General features: G+C 42.3%; 1 protein-coding gene across 5 annotated transcripts in view; it reads right to left on the reverse strand.

Moving 5' to 3' along the window:
* Grk5 (G protein-coupled receptor kinase 5) overlaps window positions 1–27,108 on the reverse strand; it is a 270,216-nt gene that overhangs the window by 28,688 nt on the left and 214,420 nt on the right. For 4 of the 5 annotated variants that reach the window (XM_057777195.1, XM_057777194.1, XM_057777196.1 and 1 more), the window contains 2 exons: window positions 25,415–25,552; window positions 24,828–24,959 (listed from right to left, as the gene is read on the reverse strand). In XM_057777195.1, the coding sequence (XP_057633178.1) occupies window positions 24,828–24,959; window positions 25,415–25,552 (270 nt within the window). Of the gene's footprint in view, window positions 1–18,442; window positions 23,419–24,827; window positions 24,960–25,414; window positions 25,553–27,108 lie in introns of those variants that run through there. The other variant, XM_057777199.1, reaches the window with a different exon arrangement.

Raw genomic sequence — 27,108 nt, forward strand, 5'->3', positions numbered from 1 at the left:
GGAGCTAAAAGTATACAATGGAAAAAAGAGAGCATCTTCAACAAATTGTGCTGGCAAAACTGGATGTCAATCTGTAGAAGAATGAAAATAGATCCATATCTATCACCATGCACAAAACTCAAGTCCAAATGGATTAAAGACCTCAATATCAGTCCAAACACACTGAACCTGATAGAAGAGAAAGTGGGAAGTACTCTACAACACATGGGCACAGGAGAACACTTCCGACGTACAACCCCAGCAGCACAGACATTGAGGGCATCATTAAATAAATGGGACCTCCTGAGACTGAGAAGCTTCTGTAAAGCAAAGGACACTGTCACTAAGACAGAAAGGCAACCCACTGACTGGGAGAAGATCTTCACCAACCCCGCAACTGACAAAGGTCTGATCTCCAAAATATATAAAGAACTCAAGAAATTAGACCATAAAAGGTTAATCAATCCAATTATAAAATGGGGCACTGAGCTAAACAGAGACTTTTCAACAGAAGAAGTTCAAATGGCCAAAAGACACTTAAGATCGTGCTCAACTTCCTTAGCAATCAGGGAAATGCAAAGCAAGACAACATTAAGATACCATCTTACACCTGTCAGAATGGCTAAAATCAAAAACACCAATGATAGCCTCTGCTGGAGAGGTTGTGGAGAAAGGGGCACACTCATCCATTGCTGGTGGGAATGCAAACTGGTGCAACCACTTTGGAAATCAGTGTGGCGGTTTCTCAGGAAAGTCGGGTTCAATCTACCTCTCGACCCAGCAATACCACTATTGGGAATATACCCAAGAGATGCCCTAACATACAACAAAAGTATATGCTCAACTATGTTCATAGCAGCATTGTTTGTAATAGCCAGAACCTGGAAACAACCTAGATGTCCTTCAATGGAAGAATGGATGAAGAAAGTATGGAATATATACATATTAGAGTACTACTCAGCAGTAAAAAACAATGACTTCTTGAATTTTGCATACAAATGGATGGAAATTGAAAACACTATCCTGAGTGAGGTAAGCCAGACCCAAAAAGAGGAACATGGGATGTACTCACTCGTATTTGGTTTCTAGCCATAAATAAAGGACATTGAGACTATAATTCGTGATTCTAGAGAAGCTAAATAAGAAGGTGAACCCAAGGAAAAACATATAAGCATCCTCCTGAATATTAACCTTCGTCAGGCGATAAAAGAAGACAGAGACAGAGACCAACATTGGAGCACTGGACTGAAGTCTCACGATCCAAAGGAGGAGCAGAAGGAGAGAGAGCACGAGCAAGGAACTCAGGACGGCGAGGGGTGCACCCACACACTGAGGCAATGGGGATGTTCTATCGGGAACTCACCAAGGCCAACTGGCCGGGGTCTGAAAAAGCATGGGACAAAACCGGTCTCGCTGAACATAACGGACAATGAGACCTACTGAGAACTGAAGAACAATGGCAATGGGTTCTTGTTCCTATTGCACGTAATGGCTTTGTGGGAGCCTAGGTAGTTTGGATGCTCACCTTAATAGACCTGGATGGAGGTGGGTGGTCCTTGGACCTCCCACAGGGCAGGGAAACCTGCTTGCTCTTTGGGCTGAGGAGGGAGGAAGACTTGATTGGGGGGGGGGGTAATGGGAGGTGGTGGCGGGGAAGAGGCAGAAATCTTTAATAATTAAATAAATTAATTAATAAAAAAAGAAAAATTAATGTATTGTTTATTTTTAAAGGTGTAATGACGGCATTGATAAAAAAAAGAAGTGTTTTATAGATAAGTAATGGATAAGTTGTATTAAGGTTAAGAAGTGTCTTATGGATAAGTGATAAGTTAAATTGTTATGAATTGGTTTTATGTATTAGGTTTAGTAGGATTAATAATTGTGATATTGAATTGCCTGTGTGTTGCCCATTATCAGTCCCCCATGCCTATTAAGACTGTAAACCCCATTGATGCATTGGATATTGAAGTTGCTAGTAAAGAATGATCATAAAAACAATTCTCTTGTTTGGTCTGGTCACTCATCGCACTCTGGGGAGAAGGGCACAGAGTCCTCATAGATACTACTCAAAAGGAACCTGGAGCTGAAGTCCCCCAGCTTGTAACATCCTCCCTCAGCTAAATTCTATTTTGTGAGACTTATTATCTTCTAAGCATTGGTAAATCCTTTATATCACCAATTCTACTCTTCTACATCACAGTTTAGTAGTGGAGTGCTACCCAACATGAGACGCCTTTTACAACCTTAATAAATTAACTATAAATGGATCTTACACATAAAGGTTAAATGCAAAGTGCTGAACCTCAAGAAGATCCTGAAGAAACTAGGCCTCTCCAAGCTTGGTAACCTGCTTCCCATGGTTGCACCAAAAGCATCTTTGAAGTTGACTACAAAGATGTTTCTATGGGCCTGGAGAGATGGCTCAGAGTTTAAAGAGCACTGGCTGTTCTTACAGAAGTCCTGAGTTCAATTCCCAGCAACCATATAGTAACACAACCATCTGTAATTCAATTGGGTTCCCTCTCCTGGCATGCAGACAGAATATGTATACATAATAAATAAATAAATTTAAAAACAGCTCCTTGCTCTTAACACTCTGAGCAAATTCAGCCCACAGAGCAAAGTTATTCAGAGGCCACCTTCAAGGACCACATGGAACCTCACAGGACAGGGAGTCTGGCTACAGATTCCCACCGAGATCTAGGGAAGATCAAACACACAAGCTCCCACACCTTACCATCTGCTACTCTCCATCTGGGGATAGCAGCCCCTTTCTCACTATGTTGTGGTTTCCCAGCTCACCCATGCTCTCTTTATCAGTTACCTGAACCAGAACTCACAACACAGCACATGAAATTGCTATTGCCAGCACCTCATCAAGGCCTATCCTGAATCCAGTGGCCAGAAGAGTCCTGGACCACTTCTGACTGGCAAGCTGACTAGTGGGCCTGATTTGTTAGTGAGGCCTGAGTGGCAAGAGCATCTCCCATAGGGTTATACTGCTTAAAGACACAACAAAATGGTTCCCAACCCTGCCTTCTACCCTAGATAAAGCCCTTTTCTAGTCCAGCAGAGATATGCATTTCAATAGCATTTTCCTCTGGCCCCAAGAGCAGACCCTGCTATCATGCCACACTCCTTAAGTACTTCCCCTTCTTCCTCCAGGACACAACGTGGCTAGCTAGCTTTTACAGCCCACTATACTGTGTGGGTTGTGAGGAGTCCAAGAATAATAATATAGAAATGTAGGTTCCAGGAATAGAAATATAGAAATAAAAAATATAAAGTTCTTCTTCAGTGGTAGGTGAAAAAAATCCAACTGTATTTATTATTCAAGGTTCTCTATATGATTGGGACTGTGAAACTGGGAAAGTGAACTAGATACAGCTTTTGAACTCACCGAGAGAGGATAGATATGAAGTATTTTCTCTGAATTTGTCAATTGTTAATGGACTAGACATTGTTGATGTATTTATTGCCTGAATATATTATATATAGTTAGTGTAGTTACTGTATATAATTTTTCTTATATTAGTTATAACCTTCTTTTAAAATATTTAGACAAAAAGGGGGAAATATGGTGATATCTTGTTTGTACAAATAAGCCTTGCCTGAAGATCAGAGGGTGGAGCTAGTCACTAGCTAACCATAAAGGTCTGGAAGTCTATACCCATAGATAGGAAGTGATATGGCTGGGTGGAGAGAGGAAGTTATAAGGTGGGACTGCTAGTATTAAAGGCATGTGACTCCCCAAGGACTGCTATTAAAGGTATAAACCATCACTGCCTGGCTCTGTTTTTCTTTTAGACTGGATCAATCTCATGTAGCCCAGGGTGGCCTTGAACTCACAGAGCTCCATCTGTTTTTTCCTTCCAAGTGCTAGGATTAAAGGTGTGTACCACTACTGCCTGACCTCTATGGATAACTAGTGGTTTAGCTCTACATTCTCATCTTCAGGTAAGCTTTATTTGTTATACCATAAACAAAATATCAGTTGTCTCTTGGTGGGCCCACTTCATATGAACTCCCTCTTTTCTATCCTTAGTCAAAATGGTGACTGTCCATGTGACTGTACTCAATTAAAGTGGTGTCAGATCATGTGTTGTTTCTCAGAACAGTTCCAATTTTGAGTTACAAGCTTTTGTTACATATTTTTTAACCATACTGAATTCCTTAGCTGTTTTTTTAAAATAAAATAGAACAGTATAAAATAACTTTCTCTGCCATCATATCAGATAATGGTCACAAATCTCAGAGGCAAATTCTGAACCCAGGCAGCTAGTTGTAATAACAGTTGAGCTATTTGTCAAGACACATGGAACATGTAAACTCAGGTATTCAAGACCAGTCAGAAATAAGAATGCAGTGGCCACATACATTTACATATCCAACTGAGCCTGAAGTAATCATATAGGCACAGATTCATCCATACACACAAAATAGTAACAAGATAAAACTTTCTGTAGGAAACAGACTTTGATTACAAATTATAAACCATTTTAGACGAGCAACTTCAAATCCTGAAATAAGAGGTTACAGTTCTATCAGCATATAAGAAACCATAGAAATTCCTCATTTAGGAGTGAGGAATTTGAGAATGAAAACAAGATACAGGACTACAGGTAGAAACTGAGAGCATAGGATGTCTACAGTCTGACTGCAAAGTGAAAGAAATCCAGGAAGGAGCAGAAGATAAGGAAGGTGTAGTGATAGGAGTGGCAGGCTGCTTCCTGCAGCCCAGCTCCTGCACGGCTAGCTTTATCCGAAATAATTACACTGAAACTGTATTCTTTTAAACACTGTCTGGCCCATTAGTTCCAGCCTCTTATTGGCTAACTTTCACATCTTAATTAACACATTTCTAATGATCTGTGTAACACCACAAGGTGGTAGCTTACCAGGAAAGATCTTAACCTGCGTCTGTCTCGGAGAGGAGAATCATGGTGACTGGTCACTTCCCTTATTCCCAGCATTCTGTTCTGTCTACTCCACCTACCTAATTTTCTATCCTATCAGGCCAAGCAGTTTTCTTTATTAATTAACCAATGAAAGCAACAGATAGAATCAAGACCCACCTCCATCAGGAAGGTATTCACATGGGTCTGTAGACCACAAGAGCCAGAGCCACATGGAAAATACAATGGGTCTTTCAGGCTGCTGGGAGAGTGAAGCAAGCAGGAGAGATGGCCACATGAGTGCAGTGGGCTGCAACACACAAGTGTCCATGTAGAAAGTAATGCAGGCCAGAGGGAAAGAATGAAAACCATCTAAAAGCTAAGGCATGAGAAGTTGATAGATAGATGAACAGAGAACAGGTAGGGGGGAAGAACAGAGTGAAGACAAACAGAAAACAAGGGAGGGCTAAGGGTGGGTATGCAGAGTCCAAAAATCCTGTGTGAGGGAAATTAACCCATCTGTTGTATGGTGTGAACAGCCCCAATTTGGACAAATTTTGTAGAAGATACCCCAAGGGTGTCTAGGGTTCATACTTGGACCCACAAGTACCCATTCACAAGTCTTTTACTGAAGACCAAAGGATACAGAACTGAGTCTGGTTCTAAAAGCCTATGGCCAGGAACAGTATGGGGATTGTCTCTGGGCAGAATGTTTCCTGTACAAAGGAACCCAAGGGACAGAATTCTCCCTGCTCTGGAAACTGGCCAGGATGGCATGGTACTTCAGTGGCTTTGGCAGGTAACCTGGCAGCCTTTGACCCAGAAGGGTCAAAAGACTTGAAAGAGATCCTGTATCCCTTATAGGATTTTGGTTTGGAATTGGGTGACTTACCGAGCCAAAAGTCAGTCTAGTGTGTTGGAGGGGTTGGGGTTGGGAAGCAGGTAGGGAGATGTTGTCTGAGTTTCTGTCCTGCCCAGTTCCCACAATCGCTAAGTCCCAAAGAAATCACACAGAGGTCTACATTAACTATAAACTGATTGGACTAGTAACTCAGACTTCTTATTAACTCCTATAACTTATATTAGCCCATTATTCTTATCCATGTTAGCCACATGACTCAGTAGGGTAGTCACATCTTGCTTCTTTGGTGGTTGGGTCAGGACTGTAGATGAATGGGCTTTGTTCTTCCCAGAATTCTCCTGTTCTTATTGATCCACCTCTACTTCCTATCTGTGTCCTGCCTATACTTCCTGCCTGGCTACTGGACAAACAGCATTTATTTAAAATATAATTGACAGAATATAGACATTTGTCCCACACCAAGGAGAGTGGCTTTCCATATGGTTGCAGGAAAGACTCAACTCTACCCGGCCTCCACACCAAGATGATAAGTATTTTTTTGTCTCTGGTAGTAGGTTTCTCTACCAACACAGTAAACCAAATTGAGCTGAATTTAAAAAGTAAAGGACCAGGTTTAATCTGAACAAAGCACTCCAGGGTGACTCTCAGAAAAGGAACAGGAGAGAAATTAGGTCTAGATGGAGGGGCTTAAAAACCCTTTAGGCATAGTCCTGAGCTTTGGGGGAGGAGCCTGGGCTTTTGTAGGTCTTTCTGAGAAGAGCAGGGTTTGGAGAGGGAGGAGTGAGGCTGAGGTAGAGTTTTCAGCCAAACAGTTTCTACATACAGCTTCCTGATCCCAATGTTCTGCACAGATGCAGGCCACCAGTAGAAGTTATTCAGAGATATCCATGTGCGTCCAGGGAGTTTCAAGGACTTCATGGGATCTCAAAGGGCACAGAAACTGGCCATAGGTTCCCACCAATTCCAGAAGAGGACTCGCCACACCAACTCCTTCAGCTCACCATCTTCTCCCCACCTGGGGACAGCACTCCCTCACACAATGTTATGTCTTCTGAGTCACCCATGGGCTACTCACAGCCACCTGCAGCAGCACTCACAGAACAGCACCCAAAACCACTGGTGTTTGCCCTGCACTGAAGAGCTCTGAACCACTTCTGACTGACAGGTTAGACTGGAGGTCCTCATTGGTTAGTGTGGCCTGAGTGACAAGCCCAGCCTCCCTTGGGTTACAGTGTGCTGAATGCACACAGCAGGACTGTTCTGGCTCTGGCTTCTACCCTAGACCCAGATCTTTTCCATATCTTCAGATATGCATTCCAATAGCGCTTGCCCCTGGCTTCAAGAGCTGACCCTGCCATCTTCCTGCACTCCATAGGTCCTTCCCCTTCTTCCTCCTTGACAAAATATGGCTTTCATAGTTCATTATAAAAAGTGGAGTGGAGTGACCTCCTCAGTCCCCCAGTTGGAAAAGCATGTTAACAATTAAAAAGAGATTTTAGGATACAAAAGAGATATATATCTGTCCTGCCTGGTTTCTGTCCTCCCACCAGGTCCCACAGTCATTTATCCCCAAAGAAAATCACATAGAAGTCTACATCAATTATAAACTGATTGGCCCATTAGCTTAGGCTTCTTATTAACTCTTATAACTTATATTAACCCATTATTCTTATCTGTGTTAGCCACATGGCTCGGTACCTTTTTCAACAGGGTAGGTCACATCTTCCTTCTTTGGTGTTTGGGCAGGACTGCAGAGGGAAGAATGGGATTCCTCCTTCCCAGAATTCTCCTGTTCTCATTGCCCCATCTCTACTTCCTGTCTGGTTGTCCCACCTATACTTCCTGCCTGGCTACTGGCTTATTTAAAACATAATTGACAGAATACAGAATTGTCCTACACCAGTAACACATGTCCTAGTTTCCATTCTGAGTTCAGCACATCTTTAAAGTATATCAGCTAATTTAATGCTGTTGTTTTTTCTATTATCCAATGTCTTTCCACATATGTTATTTTTTCTCATTAGCATTTAGAAAATTCAAAGTTAATAAAGCATTTTACAATTTATTTCTGGGGGCATTTATCATTTTTTCTGACTATTTAACATATCCTTTAGTGTTTGATATGATCTTTCTATAACTGCCTGGCCTGTAGATATCAGTAATATACTTTATATTATACTAATCAAAAACTGCTTAATTTTCTTAGAGGCATATACTGAAGCATTGTTTGTCTTTATTTATACAGGTATAACCGTAATGGTCATAACTTCTAGCACATGTGTGATTACTGAATCAGCCTTTTCTGAACTCAAAGCAGTTGCCCATTGAAACCTGAATAGGTATCAGTGGTGTAGTGTATATACTTTAGTTTTATAAATTCTACAAAATGGAACACATCCATCTGCTAGATTTCATTCCTGTGAGTACCCTTTGGGTTACTTCCTGCAGGTAGTGGTGTTTGGTTATATAAAGAACAAGAATGACATTGTCTTATAATTTCCTTGACTTGTTGCCATGTGATGGAAAAAAATCTTTTTTTTTGTTCAGTTCTTTTTATTGTTTATTTATTTATTAAAGATTTCTGCCTTCTCCCCGCCACCACCTCCCATTTCCTTCTCCCTCCCCCACCAAGTCCCCCTCCCTCATCATCCCTAAGAGTAATCCGGGTTCCCTGCCCTGTGGGAAGGCCAAGGACCACCCATCTCCATCCAGGTCTAGTAAGGTGAGCATCCAAACTGCCTAGGCTCCCACAAAGCCAGTACGAGCAGTAGGATCAAAAACCCATTGCCATTGTTCTTGAGTTCTCGGTAGTCCTCATTGTCCATTATGTTCAGCAAGTTCGGTTTTATCCCATGCTTTTTCAGACCCAGGCCAGCTGGCCTTGGTGAGTTCCTGATAGAACATCCCCATTGTCTCAGTGTGTGGGGGCACCCCTTGCGGTAATCTTTTTTTAAACCATTGCTATTGACATGGCATTTTTATAAAATTATGAGGCATTCCTTCAGCATTTTTTGAATCAATAATTGATAAATTTCTGAATTATCTTGTGCTAGAGAACCTGGCAGACCCATATGGAATCAGATGTGTGTTATATATATGGAAAGATGACTATCCCTGATTATATCTTGTAACTGAATAAATAATGAAGTAAATTCTTTATCATTTGGTATAAATTCAGCAGTTTCAACATGCAAAACAACTCTGTGACTTGGTAATTATGTTGAGAGTTTCTTTAAAATCTTTTAGTACCATGAGAATAGCATATAATTCTTGCTTTGGACATAATCATAAGGGTTTTGATTCACTTACTTAAATTTTCTTATTTGTAACCTACCTTTCCTGATTTATTTGCATCAGTATAGAATGTAGGGGCTCCAGTTATTGGTGAGTCCCATACAATGTGAGGAAGGATCTATTTAGTTCTCTTTATAAGTTGAATTTTCTTGTTTTGAGGATACTTGTTGTTAATCTCTCCAAAAAAAATTACTGTAACATCTTTGTCAGAGTTTACTTTCTGCCCATAATTTGACAATTTCATCATTATTCAAAGGCTCTATAATTTCTGCTGTGTTTATTCCTGATAACTGACAAAGTCTCAATTTTTCTTTTGTAAATTCAGAGACCTTTTCCACATAAGTTTTTAATTTTTACCCAGTTTATGTGGTAAAAAGATCCATTCTAAGATATCTTCCCTCCGCATTAAAATTCCTCTAGAGGAATGGCTGGAGAGTAATTTGACCAAAGTGTGGTTAAGATTTGATCTATAAGATCCCTATGTGCTTTCTGTAATTTCTCTTCAATCAAAGCCAATTCTCTCACACCTTCCACAGATAATTCCCTGGAACTATTTAAGTCTTTGTCATCATCTAAGAGTTTGTTTAAATTAATCAAGTTATCAGGACATATCCCAATAGTGGTCTGTATACGGGAAATATCTCTTAGCAATCATTAAGAGTCTGCAACCAATCTCTCCCAATTTGTACCTTTTGGGGTCTGATTTTTTTGTAAACCTATTTTATAACCTAAATAATTAATAGGGTATCCTCTTTGTATTTTTCAGGAGCAATTTGTAATCCCCAACAAGGCAAACTTTTCTTTACTTCTTTAAACATTCTTTCTAAAGAATCTACATTTGAATCAGATAGCAAAATTTCATCCATATAATGGTAAAGTATAGATTCAGAAAATTGTTTATGTATCATTTCCAATGACTGACTTATAAAATATTGGCACAGGGAGAGACTATTAAACATTCACTATGGGAAAACCTTCCTTTGATATCTTTTAGCATGCTGAAAATTATCATAAATAGGCACTTTGAAGGCAAATATTTCTGTCTCTTTCTTGTAAAAGTATAGTGAAGTAATAATCTTTTAAATCAACAACTATAAGAGGGCATCCTTTAGGCAATAGAGAAGGGAAAGGAATGCCAGACTGTAGGGAGCCCATTGATTGAATCACCTTATTAACAACTCCTAGATCTGTTACCATTCCCCATTTTCCATAATTCTTTTTAACAAAAAAATACAGGAGAGTTCCAAGGGCTGCTTGATTCTTCTATATGCAAAGCATCTAGTTGCTCCTGAACCAGCTGTTCTAAAGTTGGCAGTTTCTCTATTTTTTTTTTTTTTTTTTTTTTTTTTGGTTTTTCGAGACAGGGTTTCTCTGTGGCTTTGGAGCCTGTCCTGGAACTAGCTCTGTAGACCAGGCTGGTCTCGAACTCACAGAGATCCCGCCTGCCTCTGCCTCCCGAGTGCTGGGATTAAAGGTGTGTGCCACCATCGCCCAGCTAGTTTCTCTATTGTTAAAGGCCATTGCTTAACCCAAACAGGTTTCTCTCTCAACCAGTTTATAGGTAGACTTGTTGGTGCCTATGGAAGAGCAACAGCTGTTGTGCCCTTTTCTTGTATAACCTGAATGGTCAATAACTATTCTTTGTAATGTCTTATAATATTTTCCCCAGAAACATATGTTAATTTATATTTTGTTTCTAAGATTGGGGGAATGTTAATTTGAGTGTTTCATTGCTGTGACAATCATGTTCCCACAAATTCATTGCTTTGTTAATGACATCTGGTTCTATTAATACTCTCTGTCCTTCTGACCCTATGCATTTCACCCATCTCAGACTCTGCTTTACCTGAGATAAAGTTCCAATTCCTAAAAGAAGCCAATCCCTGAAGAGGCCAATTTGGATGCCAAGATTTTGATGAAATTGTTGTTACATCTGTTGCAGCCCACAAGACTCTACAGTGAATGCACAGCTGATTGATCAATAGGCAGATCCACAGGAAATGTATAAATACATGTCCACATGGAACAACCCATTTTACAGAGCTGCAGGAATATTTGTCTTTTGAAAAAGTCACTGTCATATCTGTAAAAACCTTGTGAAATTATGATTTTTCCCTTCAAATAGGATTCATTCCCAGAACACCTCAGCAGTGTAACCTCTGCACAGGTAGTGGAATGACCTTGCTCCATTTGCCCACACAATGAGGCCTTGGAGCTAATGACATTGACTCTTTGTTCTAACAGTCAAATTTACATAAATAAAATCTCACAAAATTACCTGATAATAGGCCACATAGAATTTTTATTAAAAAAAAAACAGGCACTAAGGAGGAAGGCAGCATGCCCCACCTTTCCTAGCAAACAAATCTGGGTATCCTCAAAGCTGGTTATCACAAAAGAAATTAGATGAGGAGAATGGGTAAATCCAGGATTCAGGGATGTTTAGCAGCTTTATCTAATGGTTTGGAGTGTCAGGTACTTCCTCTTGAATGCTGGCTCTTTCCTGGGTTGGGTCACCCGTTCCAGAGTATTGTTTTGTCAGGTTCTACCTGCCCCTTTTTGTGATTTTGATATGCATATTATCATTGACCTTGCCTATGGAATTTTCCAAGTATGTCTGTAAAAAACTAGAAACCTTATGGAGATCAGCCCTTACTCTTACTCTTCTTCTTCTCCTTGCTACTTCCACTTTTTCCCCTTACTCTTATTCTTTCTTCTCCTTATTCTTCCCCTTACACTTCTTATTCTTCCTCTCCTCTGCACCCCCTTCACTTCATTTTTCACCTTGTATAAAAAATAAAGGGGATGCAGAGGTAATGTACTTGAATTAATTTTTTTATCCTCAAATCTTCACCTTCCATAGACATCCAACACTGAGCCCTGAGGGGGTACTGAGGCTGATACTCAGGGCCCCTGAAAACATCCACACCTGTGTCTACCAGATCTTTAATGACAATATCATTTATTCATATTTTTAATTTTGATCTTTGTTCATTTATAGAAGTTTGCCAAAATATTTGCTTTATGGTTTCTTCTAATTTTTGTTCTCTCTTTCATAGCTGTTCTATTACTCAGAGAAGTATGGTTTCCTACAATAGGTATTAGGTTCTTTAATTGTGCTGGGAAAGAGTTCCTTCTATGATGGCAGGAAATGACTGAATGGGATTTGGCACATGAGCCTGTGAGAGACTCTCACAGAGTTTCCCAGTGGCAAAGCATTACTCTAAATATTCTTCATTGACCTCCATTCATTAATCCAATGCCTGCTTTTCCCACGCTTTCCACATAGTCCAGAAGGGAGGGATACTCTGAACGGATTATTTTTAGAAAAAAAAAACATTTTTTTTCTAGGCATGCTTTGTCTACAATCCCTGTTAAGGTGACCTTGTTTGTCACAATTGTAATATTCGATATTTTGATTTTTCTTCAAACCTCTGAAATCACTTCTCCTATTTATGCATTACCATGGTCATGAGATTCAATATTAATTGTATCTCAAACCTATTCCTCTGAAAGTGCTGACCTTACCTTTAACAGCCTAATTATCCCTTTTCATAGAGAATTGACATTTTCAAAAGCCAGAGATTCAATTATTATTTGTCTAGCTTCTTGATTTGGTATCATTCTATTTACTACTGAACTCAATCTTTGTAAGAAATCCATAAAAGCTTCCTTTGGGCCTTTCATAACTTTAGTAAATGTCTTGATCTTCCTTCCTATTTCTCCAATTCTGTCCCAAGCATTCAAAGCTGCTGCACAGCATAAATCCTGGCTATGGTCATCATATCTATCCTTCTTTTCTATAGTCTCCTTCTCTAAGAAATTGATCTTGGACGGTTGCCCTACCTCTAGTTTTACTCTATTGTTCAATAATCTTAGCCTCTTCTCTGAACCAGGTACTCCATTACAATTGTGTACCAGTCTCTAAAACTCCATTAATCAAATCTTTCCAGTTGTTAGTGATAATTCTATTGTTGGCAAAGTTACTTGTTGGTTCCAAGCTGCTCAGCCCCAAAATAATCACACAGAAACTGTATTAATTAAATCACTGCTTGGCCCATTAGCTCTAACTTCTTATTGGCTAACTCTTACATCTTAGTTTAACCCATTTCTAATAATCTGTGTATTGCCACATGGCTGTGGCTTACTGGTCAAGTTCCCAGTATCTGTCTCCAGAAGCTTCATGGCTTCTCCCTGATTCTGCCCCAAAAGGAAACTAGAAGCTTTTCTTGGAGAAATAAAGGGCCCTTCATCTGCACCAATGTTGCTGCTTCCATATGGGGTGGGAGTCCTTGCTACACACACACACACACACACACACACACGGCTTGAAGTTCCTCAAGACATCAAAAGGGACAGCTCCTGTAGTGACAGCAGCTGAATACATGACGACACAGACACAGAGAGACTAAGAAACTTGTCCAAAGTTACACAAACGGTAAGTGAGGAAGACGTAGCCAGAACTTAACTGTGGAGTAAATGATAAAATGTCATAGATGAAAATATTTAGATTTTAGAAAATGGTCATGGTCTGTTTTGTGTTGCTATAACAAAAATGCCTAAAGCTGGGTAAACTATAAAGAGAAGTTTGCAGTGATTTATGGTTTTGGAGGTAAGGAAGTCCAAGCTGAAACTGTCACATCTGGTGAGGTCATCACACTATGTCATAAAATAGCTGATCATAGAGCACATAAAATGGCTGATGTGCATTACAGGTAGAAAGTGGTTCATGGAGAAGAAAGATCACATGAAAGGATATGAAGCATGATAATGAGCAGAGAAAGTTCAATTTATTTGCAGCAGCTATTCTGGAGGTAGCCAGTCCAGTCTGGCAGACCTAACCCACTCTTTTATATAGTGGCATTTCATTTGTATTTTTAGCAAATAAAGCTTGCCTGAAGAGCAGAAAAGTAAAATAGCAACACTGGCCAACCTTACAAAACAGGCAGCAATGATACACACCTTTAATTCCAGTAGCTACAATGACACACATCTTTAATCTTAGTAGCCACAATATCTTGCCATAGAAACCAGGCAGTAGTGGTACATGCTCTTAATCCCAGAACTAGAAAGGATTATAAAGCAGAAGGAGACAGCTCTCAGTCTTACTCAGCCTCATTCTGAGGTTTCCTGGAGCAGGATCACCATTTTCAGACTGAGGTCAAAATAAGAGCCAGTGCCTGGCTGCTTTGCTTTTCTGATCTTCAGGTTGAACCACAATATGTGTCTCTGAGTTTTAATTAACCATGCTTCACTTTTATTTATTTGGTTTTTTGCATTAATATTATTTATTATTATTAATTATTATATGCATGTGGATGTTTTCCCTGAATATTTTAAAAGCTGAGTCATGTCCCCAGACCTTAATACACACAAAAGAGCGGCATTAGTCCCTTCCAACATGGTGCCTAGATACCTAATATCCATTCACTGGGTCCAATTTATTACAATGGGGACCAAGTATTCAGTACGCAAACCTTGAAGTAACAAAAAAAAAAAAAAAAACCCTAAAACAACAGGAACATTAGCAACTTGCCTCAGTTCGTGGAACTAGTGGTTTGCAGAACCTGGTGTTAAAGTTATCTTGGCTCAATGCCCCACCTCAACACCACACTGAACCGCTAATCTTTCTTCTCTCTGGCCAAGAGTGGGCTAAGCAGGATCCTGCTTCTGCATTTGCCTTGGCTTGCAGGACACTGACTGGGGTTTTCAAGTGGGATTTTACTAACAACCCACAAAGACTATAGGAAAATAAACAAGGGAAATAATTATGACATATAATAAAGTATTGAGCTTATAAAGAATAGTGTTTTCTCTTTTAAAGGAGTACTAGTACTTACTGTATTGGTTTCTTGCGGCTGCTCTAACAATTACCACAAATTTAGTGGCTTGCAAAAACACAAATTCATTCTCTTGTTCTGGAGGTCGGATGCCTAAAATCAAGTTGTTAGCAGTGCTGTAGAATAGAACAGGGAGGTGGAGGGCTACTGAGATGTCTCAGTGGTTAAGAGCATTGGCTGCTCTTTCAGAGGATCCAAGCTCAATTCCCAGCACATACATGGTAGCTCACAACTGTAACTCCAGTTCCAGGAGATCTAACACATTTACACCAATGCACATAAAATAAAGTTAAATAAATTATAAAAAAGAACAGGGAAGTGGAGAGGTGATTTGGGAGCTACAGGTTGAAACAAGTTCAGTTTATTTTAGGAAGGGGTAAGCCTTATATTCTCCCCACTCTACCCCGGAGGGTGGAATCCACTGAGCTGGAATCTGTTGAGGTGATGTGGTCACTGTTCGTAGTCATCTCCTGTCAGACTAGGTTGCTGTTGTCAAGGCCCTCTAGCAGACCCAGGACAGCTTTAAGGAAATAGCTATTGTGCATGCTCTTTACTGTTGGTCTAGGCTGGCTGGTTCTCAGGCCCATTAAGGCTTTGTCATCCCATACTTCCCTGAGGTGATTTAAATGAGAAATGTGCCCCATATGTAGTTAAAGAAGACTTGGTTCCCAAATGGTGATGCTGTTTGGGAAGGTTATGGTACCTTTAAGGAGTGTGGCTTTAATGGAGGAAATATGTCATCAGGGTTTCGCTGTATAGCCCTGGCTGTCCTAGAATTCACTCCAGAGAACAGGCCGGCCTCAAACTCACAGAGATCTGTCTGCCTCTGCCTCCAGAGTGCTTGTATTAAAGGCATGTGTCATCACCACCCAATTAGGGAAGCTTTTGAAATTACAGCAAAATTGCAGGCCATCTACACATATTATGAGTAGAAAACATTTGAATACAAAATTATGTTTATTCTAAACACAAACAGACTCTTTCGTTGCACTGCTTAAGCAATATAGTTTAACAACTACATACAAGCACAGACATTGTAATATGGCAAGAAAGAGAAGATTTAAGGACTGTAAGAAAAATAAGTATAAGTGATATGCAAGTTTTATCCTATTAAGATAAGGGACCAGAGGCACCTTAGAGTTCTATCTCAAAGAGTGCTGAGTGAAGAGTGCCATTCTCCAGGATCCCCATGATGAAAACTGGTACTAGTATAGCAATGCTGAGAAAACATCACCTTTTTCTACTTTAGCTGCCAGCCAGGGTTCCACAAGCAACAGGTAGAAGAGAAAGAATACAGTCCGGCCAACGACAAAGGTAGGCAAAGTGATGGCATTGCTGACACCTGTGGTATCTGTTGTAGACTCTGACTGGAACTGGAAAGGAAGGTTTTCATCCATGTTGGGCAGGAGAATCAGTCCATGGTATCCTCTGTCACTTTGATCCCGTCTCTGTATACGGACCATGTGAGAGGATGATTAGCCCAGACTGTTGAGGTGGAGGAGGAAAAGCTACTTGTTTACATCACAGTGGTATGGACAGACTGAAGGAAGGCAGAATGTGTCCATTTAGCATGAGGATTGTTTGGAGTTCAAGGCTTTGGAAAAGCAGCAGGTTTAAGCACATACTTATGATTTACCACTAAAAGCAGGGCTAGGTTTGTAAGTGCCACTGAGCAATCTCCATTTTTCCACAGGATGGGGTTTGTAAAAATGTCCCCTTTCTGTTCTTCCATGGACATCTTTATACCCCAGAGGGCACCACCAGAGGAATCCATGTCAATAAGCATTCCCAATCAGCCTTTACCCACGTTAGTTTGCCAATTTATTTGCTTCCTCACACCTCAAAGTGCCTTTCCTGGTCTTGTCAGTTCTCTAAAAATTAAGTGTTCTCTGGTTAAGAAGCTTTGTGAAGTCAAGTTCTAAGTTATTCATTTGAGTGCTCCTGTATGTTGAGAGGACGCAGGGTGGGGATGCTGACTGTGGAATTTTGCTGCTTTCTCTCCTATCCTGTATCCTTTGGGATATATGGCCCAAGTTGTAGATGCAGATCCCTTGGATTTCCCTGGGGACTGAGGAGGTGGGGTAGCCTGGCAGATATGTCTCAGACTTCTCCAGTGTAATCCCTAAGCCTTTCCCCTACTCTATTTTTGTTTATATTGTAGAATTATCTAGAAGAAATGTGATATAAATGGAAGGAATAATAACATTAGCAGCTACTTTATGTTTAATATGTGTTTGTGTATGCATTGATGCATATGTGTGAATGCATGAGGAAGCCAGAGGCTGACATCAGGAATATTCCTATTACTCTCCCCTTATTTTTGAGACGAGATCTTTCACTAAACCTGGAGCTTGAAGATTCAGTTATACTGGCCAGTGAATCCCAGGGATCTTCTTGTCTCCGTCTCCCTGTCTTAACACAGCTTGCCACCAGGAAGTTTCACCCACAAGGCAACTAAACCCAGGCACGCCCACTATTTAGCTTAAAGAAGCCCTGTTCACAGTGATACAAGAGCCTCACTTGCTGTGGTTTGAGGGTTCCTAGCACTCAAACTTTCTTGCTTGTCATCATCTCAAGGGGTCTAGGTAGATCTCAGCCAGAGCCTGACACTCCCTGGTGTCCCAAGAAGGGCTGGGTATGGGAAGGAGAGCACCTCTCCTGGGCATAGACCAAATGGAGACCATTCAGTGCCCTCATCTCCTGTGCACAGCTGTTTATAGTGAAGAGCGTAATAGAGGTATGGATCATCACTTCCTCCCACCTATCCTCCTTGTCTGCCCAGACAAAGTAGGGTAATGAGGTAGACAGTCTCAGTGGGCAGGGCCATGGGACCCGAGTTTCTTCCTGATATCCTGTCAGGAGGTTGGCTGTGGCAGTGAACTTTCTAGATTGGTAAAAGTCTCCCAAAATAATACATAGCCTTCAAAGGATTAGGGAAAGTTCCCACTATCTCTAGTGAGGTTCCTGTCTCTTGAGTTGGAAGGCTTCCTGTCCTTGGTCCCTCCACATTCTCTTGCAAGTCTTCACACATGATTAGCAACATGTACCTGTTGGTTGTTTCCTCAGTACTGCTGCTCAGCAATTCTTCTCTCATTCCAGGAAAGACCACTTTTCAGTTATAGATGAACATCCTATTCCATTTCATTGCCAGGCAGCACCTACACAGAGCTTCTGTCTCAGTTTGTCTTTTCAATTAGGAAAAGTGTCTGCTTTCCAGGAGCCAGGGCACTAAAGTCTTCCACGGGGCATGTGGACTCCAGAGCTCATGCTGGAAGACAGGAGCCTCAAGTATCCACTCTCTTCTGTGTCCTTCTGCTCTACCAAATGCTTGTTGGGGAAACACAGGGTGTGTGAACGAATGTGGGGGCCACCCCTGTATTCACCCCATCTCAAAAAGGATCTAGAGTTAGCCAGGGGACCAGGTCTACCAGAGCATAGGCCTGGGTTCTGGGTATCCCATGTCCTCATGAAAGCTGAGCAATGTTCTTTAAAGAGCCTGCCTCTGTGTAAAAGGCTCATCAGGCAGCAAGTAAGGGTGCCTCCTGGCATTCCTGTTCTAGTCTACTTTGTCTTCATGACTAGAAACTGCTGGGTTTGTGTTCAAACTCTGATGGCCTTGGAAGAGTTCTGCTGGCCTCCTTAGGTACTGCTTACCAGAGTTAACGTGATGGCAGTTCTTGGTGTGGTCAGTGCGAGGGCCAGATTTGGTTTGGGTGGAACTGACTTGAGAAAGGATTAACTGAGGGGCTATTGCAGTCAGTATGAACAAGTTTCAGGCAAATGTCACACAAACAGAAGAGGTCAGTATTTCCACAGAAGAAAAGAAATGCAGTATTATATTCATTAAGGAATTTATTTATCTTTATAAAACAACAGTGGTTGTGGCTAGACATGGTGGCACTGTGACATAGTGGATGGAGCATGAGAGGTTCAGAGCAGCACAACAGAAGCTATTATCATTGAGAATAACCTCCAAAATGAAAACCTTTGGATACTAGAGTTATTATTCTAACAATGCCAGCAGCCACAATGCCCTTCTAATGGACTATATTTATTTGTGATCAATTATAGGAATGGTAGGTCAATAAACTGGAAAAATGCCCAATACCCAGCATCTTCCTTTAGGTGACCCAGCTTCTTTCCTAGGGTGACCTAGCTTGTCACATGTTAAATCATTGTCCTGAGTCATGAATTTTCAGTCTGAGCCAGAGGAGATACTTTATGTGCCTGTACAGGAGCTGGCCTACATACCTGCCAGTTTCACTAGCTGGGTGGCTGGCTGTACAAGCAGGTATAGAAAGTGGGCCAGGGTAGGGCTTCCCAACTGTAGTCTGGAGGAAGAGACTTTATACTGCTTTTCCATAGCAAAACCTACGTTAGAAGGTCCTATTTCAGGGTATTAGTTTATGAAGATACTTGGAAGGGGATGAGGATACAATCAGAAAAGAAAGCACACGATTGCCCAAGAGAAGATCCCAGTGTTGCTTTTTTCTTTCTCTTGGGACCTCTAGCTGTTCAAGAAGCTGCCACCATTCCCTTTGTCAAGGCTTAGAATGCCAGGCTCCGGGAGGCTGCATGGCCTGCTCTGTGTTGAGGTTAGTGACTCACTTAATTTGCTGGAAAGTAAAGCCAACCTTTCAAGAAAGTACTTGGTCCAGAAGAAAAAAAAAAATAGATTGCAATATTGGGCTGAGTTCCTTGGAGAAGCACGGAAGCTTCCCAGCCTCAGCTTTCTCAGGGGGTTGGTCTCCGCTTTGAGGCAGACTCTCATTTTACTTGTGACTCTGATGCAAAGAAATGCTGTGCACATGTCCCCATGCGTAAACTCATCAGAAACATCATGAGCCAGTGCCTGTCAGGCATACATATCACTGGGGCTACCTGTGATCTGGGTCTGTGTGGCAGGCCTCTTCTCTTGCTGCCTGCCCTCCCAGAAAACAAAATATTTCAGAGACCAGTCCTGTGGCTACAGCCAGGCTTAGCCCCTAGGCAGGTGAGTAAATTTGGAGCCTTGTGTAGTTCAGATTCAAGAATGAGTAGAGGATATACACCATCTTCCTGGAAGGTGAGGATCAGACATTCTTGATATTCTGGGGATGATATTCAGAGTCCACCTTCCCCCCACTAAAGTGTATAATGGACAATTTTAAGTCAGAATGGTAACAGCAGAGGTTACACCCTACATACTGCAGACAGAGGCCTATTTCCCAAACAGCAAAAGCAGAGAAGCTTCTCACTCCAAGCCGAGGGACATTTAGTTAGAAACATGCCACACTTGAAGCAAGAAAGGTTCTTCTGCAAAGAGTTCATGTGCACAACAGAGTGTCCACATACACTTTCTCCTGGACATGGCAGAGGGCTTATTTTCATTTTAAAACCAAAAAAAAAAAATACCTTTAAAATGCAGCTATAGAAACAAAGGAAGGAGGAAGACTTAGTCAGGGAGGAGGGACACTTTCCAGGCACTGTTTCTTGCTATGAAGTCATGAGTAGGCCAAAACAAACTGAAAGACTGAAACATGTGTCTATCCCTGCCTCCCATAGGCACTCAGGTCCATTTCAGTGCACAGGTCTTTCAGGACCTCATGATGCAAATACATGGTAGACAGATTTGTGTTTTCCGTTTAGCTTCCTGGGTGTTCTTGATGTGGGATGTTCCTCTGTATGCTGTGAATATGTTTTATTACCATTGGTTAATAGAGAAGCTGCTTTGGCCTATGGCAAGGCAGAATATAGCAAGGCAGGAAATCTAGGCAGAGATAGAGGAGGAAGGAAGGCAGAGTCATGGAGATGCCATGTAGCTGTTTTCCGTTTAGCTTCCTGGGTGTTCTTGATGTGGGATGTTCCTCTGTATGCTGTGAATATGTTTTATTACCATTGGTTAATAGAGAAGCTGCTTTGGCCTATGGCAAGGCAGAATATAGCAAGGCAGGAAATCTAGGCAGAGATAGAGGAGGAAGGAAGGCAGAGTCATGGAGATGCCATGTAGCCACCGAAGGAGAAAGATGCCAGAACATTACTGGTAAGTCACAACCTTGTGGGAATATGTAGATTAATCGAAATGGGTTAAGATGTAAGAGCTAACTAGGAATATGCCTAAACCATTGGCCTGACAGTGTTGTAATTAATATAGTTCTGTGTGATTATTCAGGTCTGGGTAGCTGGGAAACAAAAGTGCAGTCTCTGTTTACAGGTTCTCTGCTGAAAATGGACACTGCCTTGATTTTGAGGCCTAAGGAGAAACTTTCCTAACCATTACCTATTTGACAAGAGTTAAATGACTTTGGGTGGGGAAATAAGAACAAACCTGTGAAAAGGAGTCAGGGGTTGTGTGTGGCTGGGGCTTATAACCATACCAGAAAGATGACAATTCTTTTTTTTTTTCCTGAAAGAAGAAGCATGAGCAACAGCTTGAGGATCTGGAAGTACTGAGTGTCCTACTCCCCAGTAGAACCTGGATATGGTCATTTGCATTTGATTCATATTCAGCCCTTCAAAAGTTCAGAAGCAGTCAAGGAGCCAGGCTTGAGGTTAATCATGCATCATAGAGCCTGGCTGTTTCTTCTCTCATGGTTAACTGACTTCAGGATGATTAGTCCCAAAGACCAGGCTCCTTTCTAGCAGTGAGCCCTGGAAGAGCTTGGAATCAAAGACATGAGACTAAAATGCTTGGGATTTTCCTCCTGACAGGCTGAAGTCTCAAAGCTGTCAGGTGTCTCAGGAAAACACATTCGGAATGGCCATACACAAAGGCTTGGGGGATGGCTCTCACACTATGGGGAATCAGAAGGGTCTGAGCAGCTTAGGAAAGATTCATTTTTCATGGTATTATGCACTTGTAATCCTAGAATTCAGGAGGCTGAGGCAGGAGGATCTTTAATTTGAAACCAGCCTGGACTACAAAATGAGATCATCAAGTATTGGCTTGGGGTGTTGCCCAGTAATCTGCATTTTAACAGGAGCTGATTACAGTAGCACCTGGCTCACCCTGTAAGAAACCCCAGTAGTTGGTGGCTGACACAAATTTTGAGGCAGAGTCACACTCAGAGTCTCATCCTCCCAGGGGAGCAGTGAGACCAGCTGCTTACTCTGTCCTGGTGAGAAGGTGAGGGCCAATCTGTACCTTGTCACCTCCTGGGATTTTAGGGGCTGGACAACAACTCCCCAGGGCTGGAAAGGTTGAGTCCATCAAGTCTTCCATGAGTGACTTGTGCCTGTGACTTTAAGATGCCCAATTAGAACGAGCCCTTGGCCAAGATCTCCTTGGGAAGTGACAATAAGATTGTTTTGTACTTCGCCAGTACAGGTTTCTTCTTAGGCATCCCACTTGCCTGGAAAGATGACTTCCTTCATGTCGCATGAGGCAACAAATCTGTGGGACCCCATGAAGGTGTCATGATATGGTGATCACTTTACTGACCAGCCAAGGCCTAAACAGGCATGGAGGTAGTCACTCATGATGGACCCCCCCAATTCATACTTTTCCATAATCCCATGGTTTGGAACACTTGGGTTTCCTACTGGTCCTTATCATCAGTATAAACTACTAAAAATAATATATAGGAGAAATCCCCAAATACAACAGAAATCTCTTGAAAACCACTGGCTTTAGCTGCCAAGATCTGCAGCCCAATGACTTGGGATTCCCTGCCCTGCAATGCCAGACACCCAACAGCAGGAGAACAAGAGAAGCTGCAGTGTCAAATGCCTGACCATAGAAGTAATCTTACCAAGGATGCGCCACCCCACAGAGAGTGTTTGAGGGAGGAATGTCTCAAGTGCATTTTGGCAATTCATTCTAATTGTTATAAGTCAACAAGAGAGTGAGAGCTACACTGAGGAAAAGATCAGAGAGATGAATATAGGTGGATGCAATCAGGGCTTAAAAGGTAAAAGGCAAAACATTTTCTACATTTAATAAAAAACATTTTCTCTTCTCAAGCTCTGGAAGTCTAGAGTCACATTTTTTTTTTGTAAAACCCCCCATCTAAAATGGCTTAAAACACATGGCTTAAAAGTGGCTACACAGAAAATATACACCCTCAAAGTCTGACTTTCAGTTAAATACAAATATACAAAATGTAAACTGAGACAATAGAGAAATTTACAAAACTTTCCTTTAAAAATGATAAAGACAAAATTCAGTTCTAATTAGGATGCTATTAAAATCCATGCAAGTTGCATATCCCATTGGGTTTCTATTGCAATATTCAACAAGGACAATTCTAGTTCACCCCAGCTTGGGGCCACCTTGAAAAGCAGACCTGAGTGGAAATTTCTTTGAGAAACTTGGAGGCTTGTTGTTGGGGTGAACAGTATCCTATCCCAGTTCCCAGGGGAGCTCTCCTGGCTACCCAGCCATAGTAGAAGCTCCATCAGCTACAAGTTCCACTTCCAAGTAGAAGGGTCTGAGCTGATTCCACTTTGGACTTCAAGACCAGAGCTGAAACTAGCTGCTTCCAGTAGAGTTTGAACTGATGTGGTTTGAATTTATGCGGTGGTTACAACTGGTCTTAGGAGTGGGTGAACTCTTGGAATTATTCTGATGCTGGGAAGAGAGAAGAATAGAATCAGTTCTTGGTAAATTCAAAGCCCATGGATTTGACACAGTCATGGTGGCTCTGGAAGTAGGGCAGTAGAATCCAGAATGTTCCAACCTTCTTCTCTGTGTTTTGGCTTTTTGCATTCTCCCCAGAAGACCTGAGTTTACAGGCTGCTCCTTGAGCAGAGGGTTTTATCTGGTGCCCAGGAAGAGTCATGGAATTAAGAAATCCTAAATCTGTGAGCAGAGGAAAAGGGTGATTTCTTTCTAGAACTTGTAGTTTTACTTGATGGAACTGTTTAAACATGCCATTGTATTATAAAAACACAAATATATCACAGTGTAGGACGTGAATAAATTTGGCAGGGGGCAGGGTTCAGTCTACACTTCACGTGAGCCTGAAGATACTTCCTGCCCTGTGTCCCAGATAACAGATAGTCTGTGGGGTCACCAGAAGTGTGAGCTAGAGTTAAGTTCTTTGAGTCCATCAATCTCAGTCTCCTTAGCTGGAATCGAGCAATGGAAGCCAACACATGTGTTCACACTTCACCAGGATGCCCACAGGTAATGAGTCTCCCCCTCTCTTGGTACATGGGAGGTGCCTAAGATATGGTGGTAGAATGAATTAGTTATTGGATGGAAGCTGGGGTATGGGATATCAAGTATACACAGCCTAGGGCCTAATCCATAATGCATCTCTGTAAATAAGCACCTTTATTTTATCCTTGCTATCTGAGGGAGAAAGCTGAGAGTTCAGGTCAAGTGACCACAGTTGACCTAGGGGAGGAGAGACAAGTAGAGAAAGACTCCCAAGCTCTAAGGTGGGAATCCTGAGGCTCCTTCTTCTTGAAGGGCTAGACTGACTAGACACAACTGCAGCTGCCTTTGTAGTTGTGGAATAGGGCTCCTGGGTTCTCACACTCTGGATTTTCAGATCTTCCCCAGGGCTGTTCTTTCATTTGGTCCATACCAATCCTTCCTTCAGGGATAATCATTGATGGAACAAAGTCTGTTCCCAAGGGGGAAATGCCAGCTAGTATGAGGGGATTGAACAATGGAACAGTGTTCCCCAGTCTGAGTTGGGTTTGCCCTGCAGGGTGACCATTTAGTGCTGACCACTGATAGAGGAGGTGCTGAGTTGTTTCTTCCTCTGTGTTTATTGGGCAGATGTTGGTAATGCTTTTTCAACATCCTTCACTCTGTGGCACAGCCCTGTGACAAGAATCATTTTCCCTGTGTCAACAATGTTGACATGGGACCCTGTATCACCAACAGGGGGTGCTGGGATTTTGGACAAGCTGACTAACAATTCCAGGCTACCACGCCATACAGACAAGGGGCAGTCTGGATCTCTGGTGTGTGGAAGCAGGCTGGAATCCTAGAGCCCAGGCCAGGTTGGCCAGGCTGACTCTCACCTGGCGCCTGAAGAGTCTATGAAACAGCCCTTTCTTTGGAGGTTCTGGCGGCTGATTTCTGTTCAGGTCTGGTGAGAGGGTACCATTGGGTCCAAAAACATTCAGCTCCTTGAAGCATTCTGTTTCTATCATCTAGAAAGGCAGAATAGAAACAACACTGTCACCCTCGGGGGCCTTCCCTGAGACATTAGACCCTGCCCTACTGGCTCTGCCCCTCCTCTAATAGGGCTTCTCTGCAACTTTCTGGGGGCCTCCACTAAGAATATAACCCACCAGAGGCACACTCTTCCCCCTCCAAACCATCTCCTATAGCTTACTTGACCATCATCCATATCGCATTTGATCAGCTGACTTACTCAATTTAATGCTTGTACTTTTAGAAGATGCCCCATTTCGTTCCATTTCCAGCAGACCTCTGAGGGAGGCACCTGGCTGCTGCCCACCTGTTCTCTCTCAGCTACCTTGTTGGCTTCCAACCCAAGCCCATCTGTGCTGCCTACCCAGTGACCCTTCTATTGTTTTTGCACTTTCATATTCTCTGACAACCCATCCCTCTTAGAGAAAAGCTGGTGGCATGCCCTGCCCACCTCATTTTGCCATGGGATTGGCACAGATCCTGTGGAGAACTTAGAGTAGAAGTCATCGTCCGTATGGTCCAAGTTGACACCTTTCACAGTAGAGAACTGCTCGATGTCCAGCACATCCTTGCAGTACACAGCCCGGGGCTATAAGAGACAAAGGGCTCCGTCACAAGGGCCCTTCCTATGGCTGCCAGGTCCCCAAGCCTGTCTCTTAGGTTTTGATGGAGAACAGTGGGGACAACTTCCTGAACTTCTCACCTTTCGGGTCCTCAAACCTGAGGTTCCCTCTCTCAGATCCACCAAGGGGACCTGATCCAAGTAAAACAAGAGCTGGGGATGCCCAGTCCAGAGTTCCTTTTTACCACTGCTTATTCACATAGACCATAGATCTGTGATCTCTTTCGAGACAGGTTCAACAGGCTAAGAGGTTACCTCTGTCTTTAAGTTCATGATCTCTGGGCACCTCATCCATCAGCTGCCTTGGCTTCTAGGAAGCCCACACCATCAGGAAGATAGCACTGTTTCAGAGTGTTATCTTTTGGAATAGAGGTGGCACTGGTTACAGTTTGGGGTTTGTGATCTGTGGGGATGCTGTGGACCCAGAACCAGAACAAAGCACAAGAGGGATTCTGCTTTAGAGCATAGTGCCATAGAGAGAAGATGGCCTGTGGGGGGGGGGGGGTGTGCATGGCACAACCCTGGCAGGAATATGTTCCAGCTCTTTCTCATGCAGGGCAATAAGCCACGTATTTAACCCAAACTCTTTGGCAGGTAGTCTTCACTGTGAAGCTTAGGAGCCTTGGAAAAAGCCAAACGTGTCTTCACAGTTGTAGTTTTCTCCCTACAAACAAGGATAAGGAACACAGCTGGGCCACCGTGCTGCTGAGTGTAGCTGCTGTGACAACGGTAGCCCTGCCTGTCCTCAATCGTCCATCCAGCAGCAGTTTAGTGCCTATTCCACATACCCACAGAAGCCAGCTTGGCTGGGTTCTGTCTTCCAGGAGGACAGGTTGTAGAATGATTGCCCCAGGGTTGCAGGAAACTAAGGTATGCAGATAAGAGCTTTCAGGGTGACTCCAGTTTGAGCAAAGTGTGTCTATCTAGAGATAGAGGCTGCTTCTATGTAAACTCCTCAGGCCTGGCCCAGGGCCTAATACAGACACCAGCTAATTCAAAGGCACACAAGCTTGGCAAAGACTGTGATCCCTTAGGAGGTTCCAGCCCTGGGCTTAGGCCTCAGCATTTTCTAAGGTTTCTCATTCTATCTATAGAGACCTACTGCTCAAAGCATGAGTAAGTAGCTTGAAGCCACACAGGCAGGCACACAGCAAACCCCTGGGCTGAAGGGTACATGAGCAGGAGCAGAGTTAGGTCTGAGGGCCTCACTGTGTAGCTGGACATCTCCTTCTCAGTCTCCATGACTATGGGGAATAAGTCAGGTGGCATCAGGATCAGCTGCATTATTTACAAAGCAAAGATAAAATGAAAACACAGGGTCCTCTGCTCACAAAGTATTAGAATTTTTAAACAGAAATTAATGGGGCATTGAGCCAAGCAGGGTCAGGATGACTGTACATGCCAAGCCCATGTAGCTGGCCCTGGGGTGTGTTCAGGCCATGGGAGGTATCTTGGCCCTGAAAGATATACAGATAAATATTTTAAAAGAGAATTTTAAAAATCTGTACTGATAGAAATTTATC

The sequence above is a fragment of the Chionomys nivalis genome, chromosome 8 (genome assembly GCF_950005125.1).
Source record: "Chionomys nivalis chromosome 8, mChiNiv1.1, whole genome shotgun sequence".
NCBI classification, from domain to species: domain Eukaryota; kingdom Metazoa; phylum Chordata; class Mammalia; order Rodentia; family Cricetidae; genus Chionomys; species Chionomys nivalis.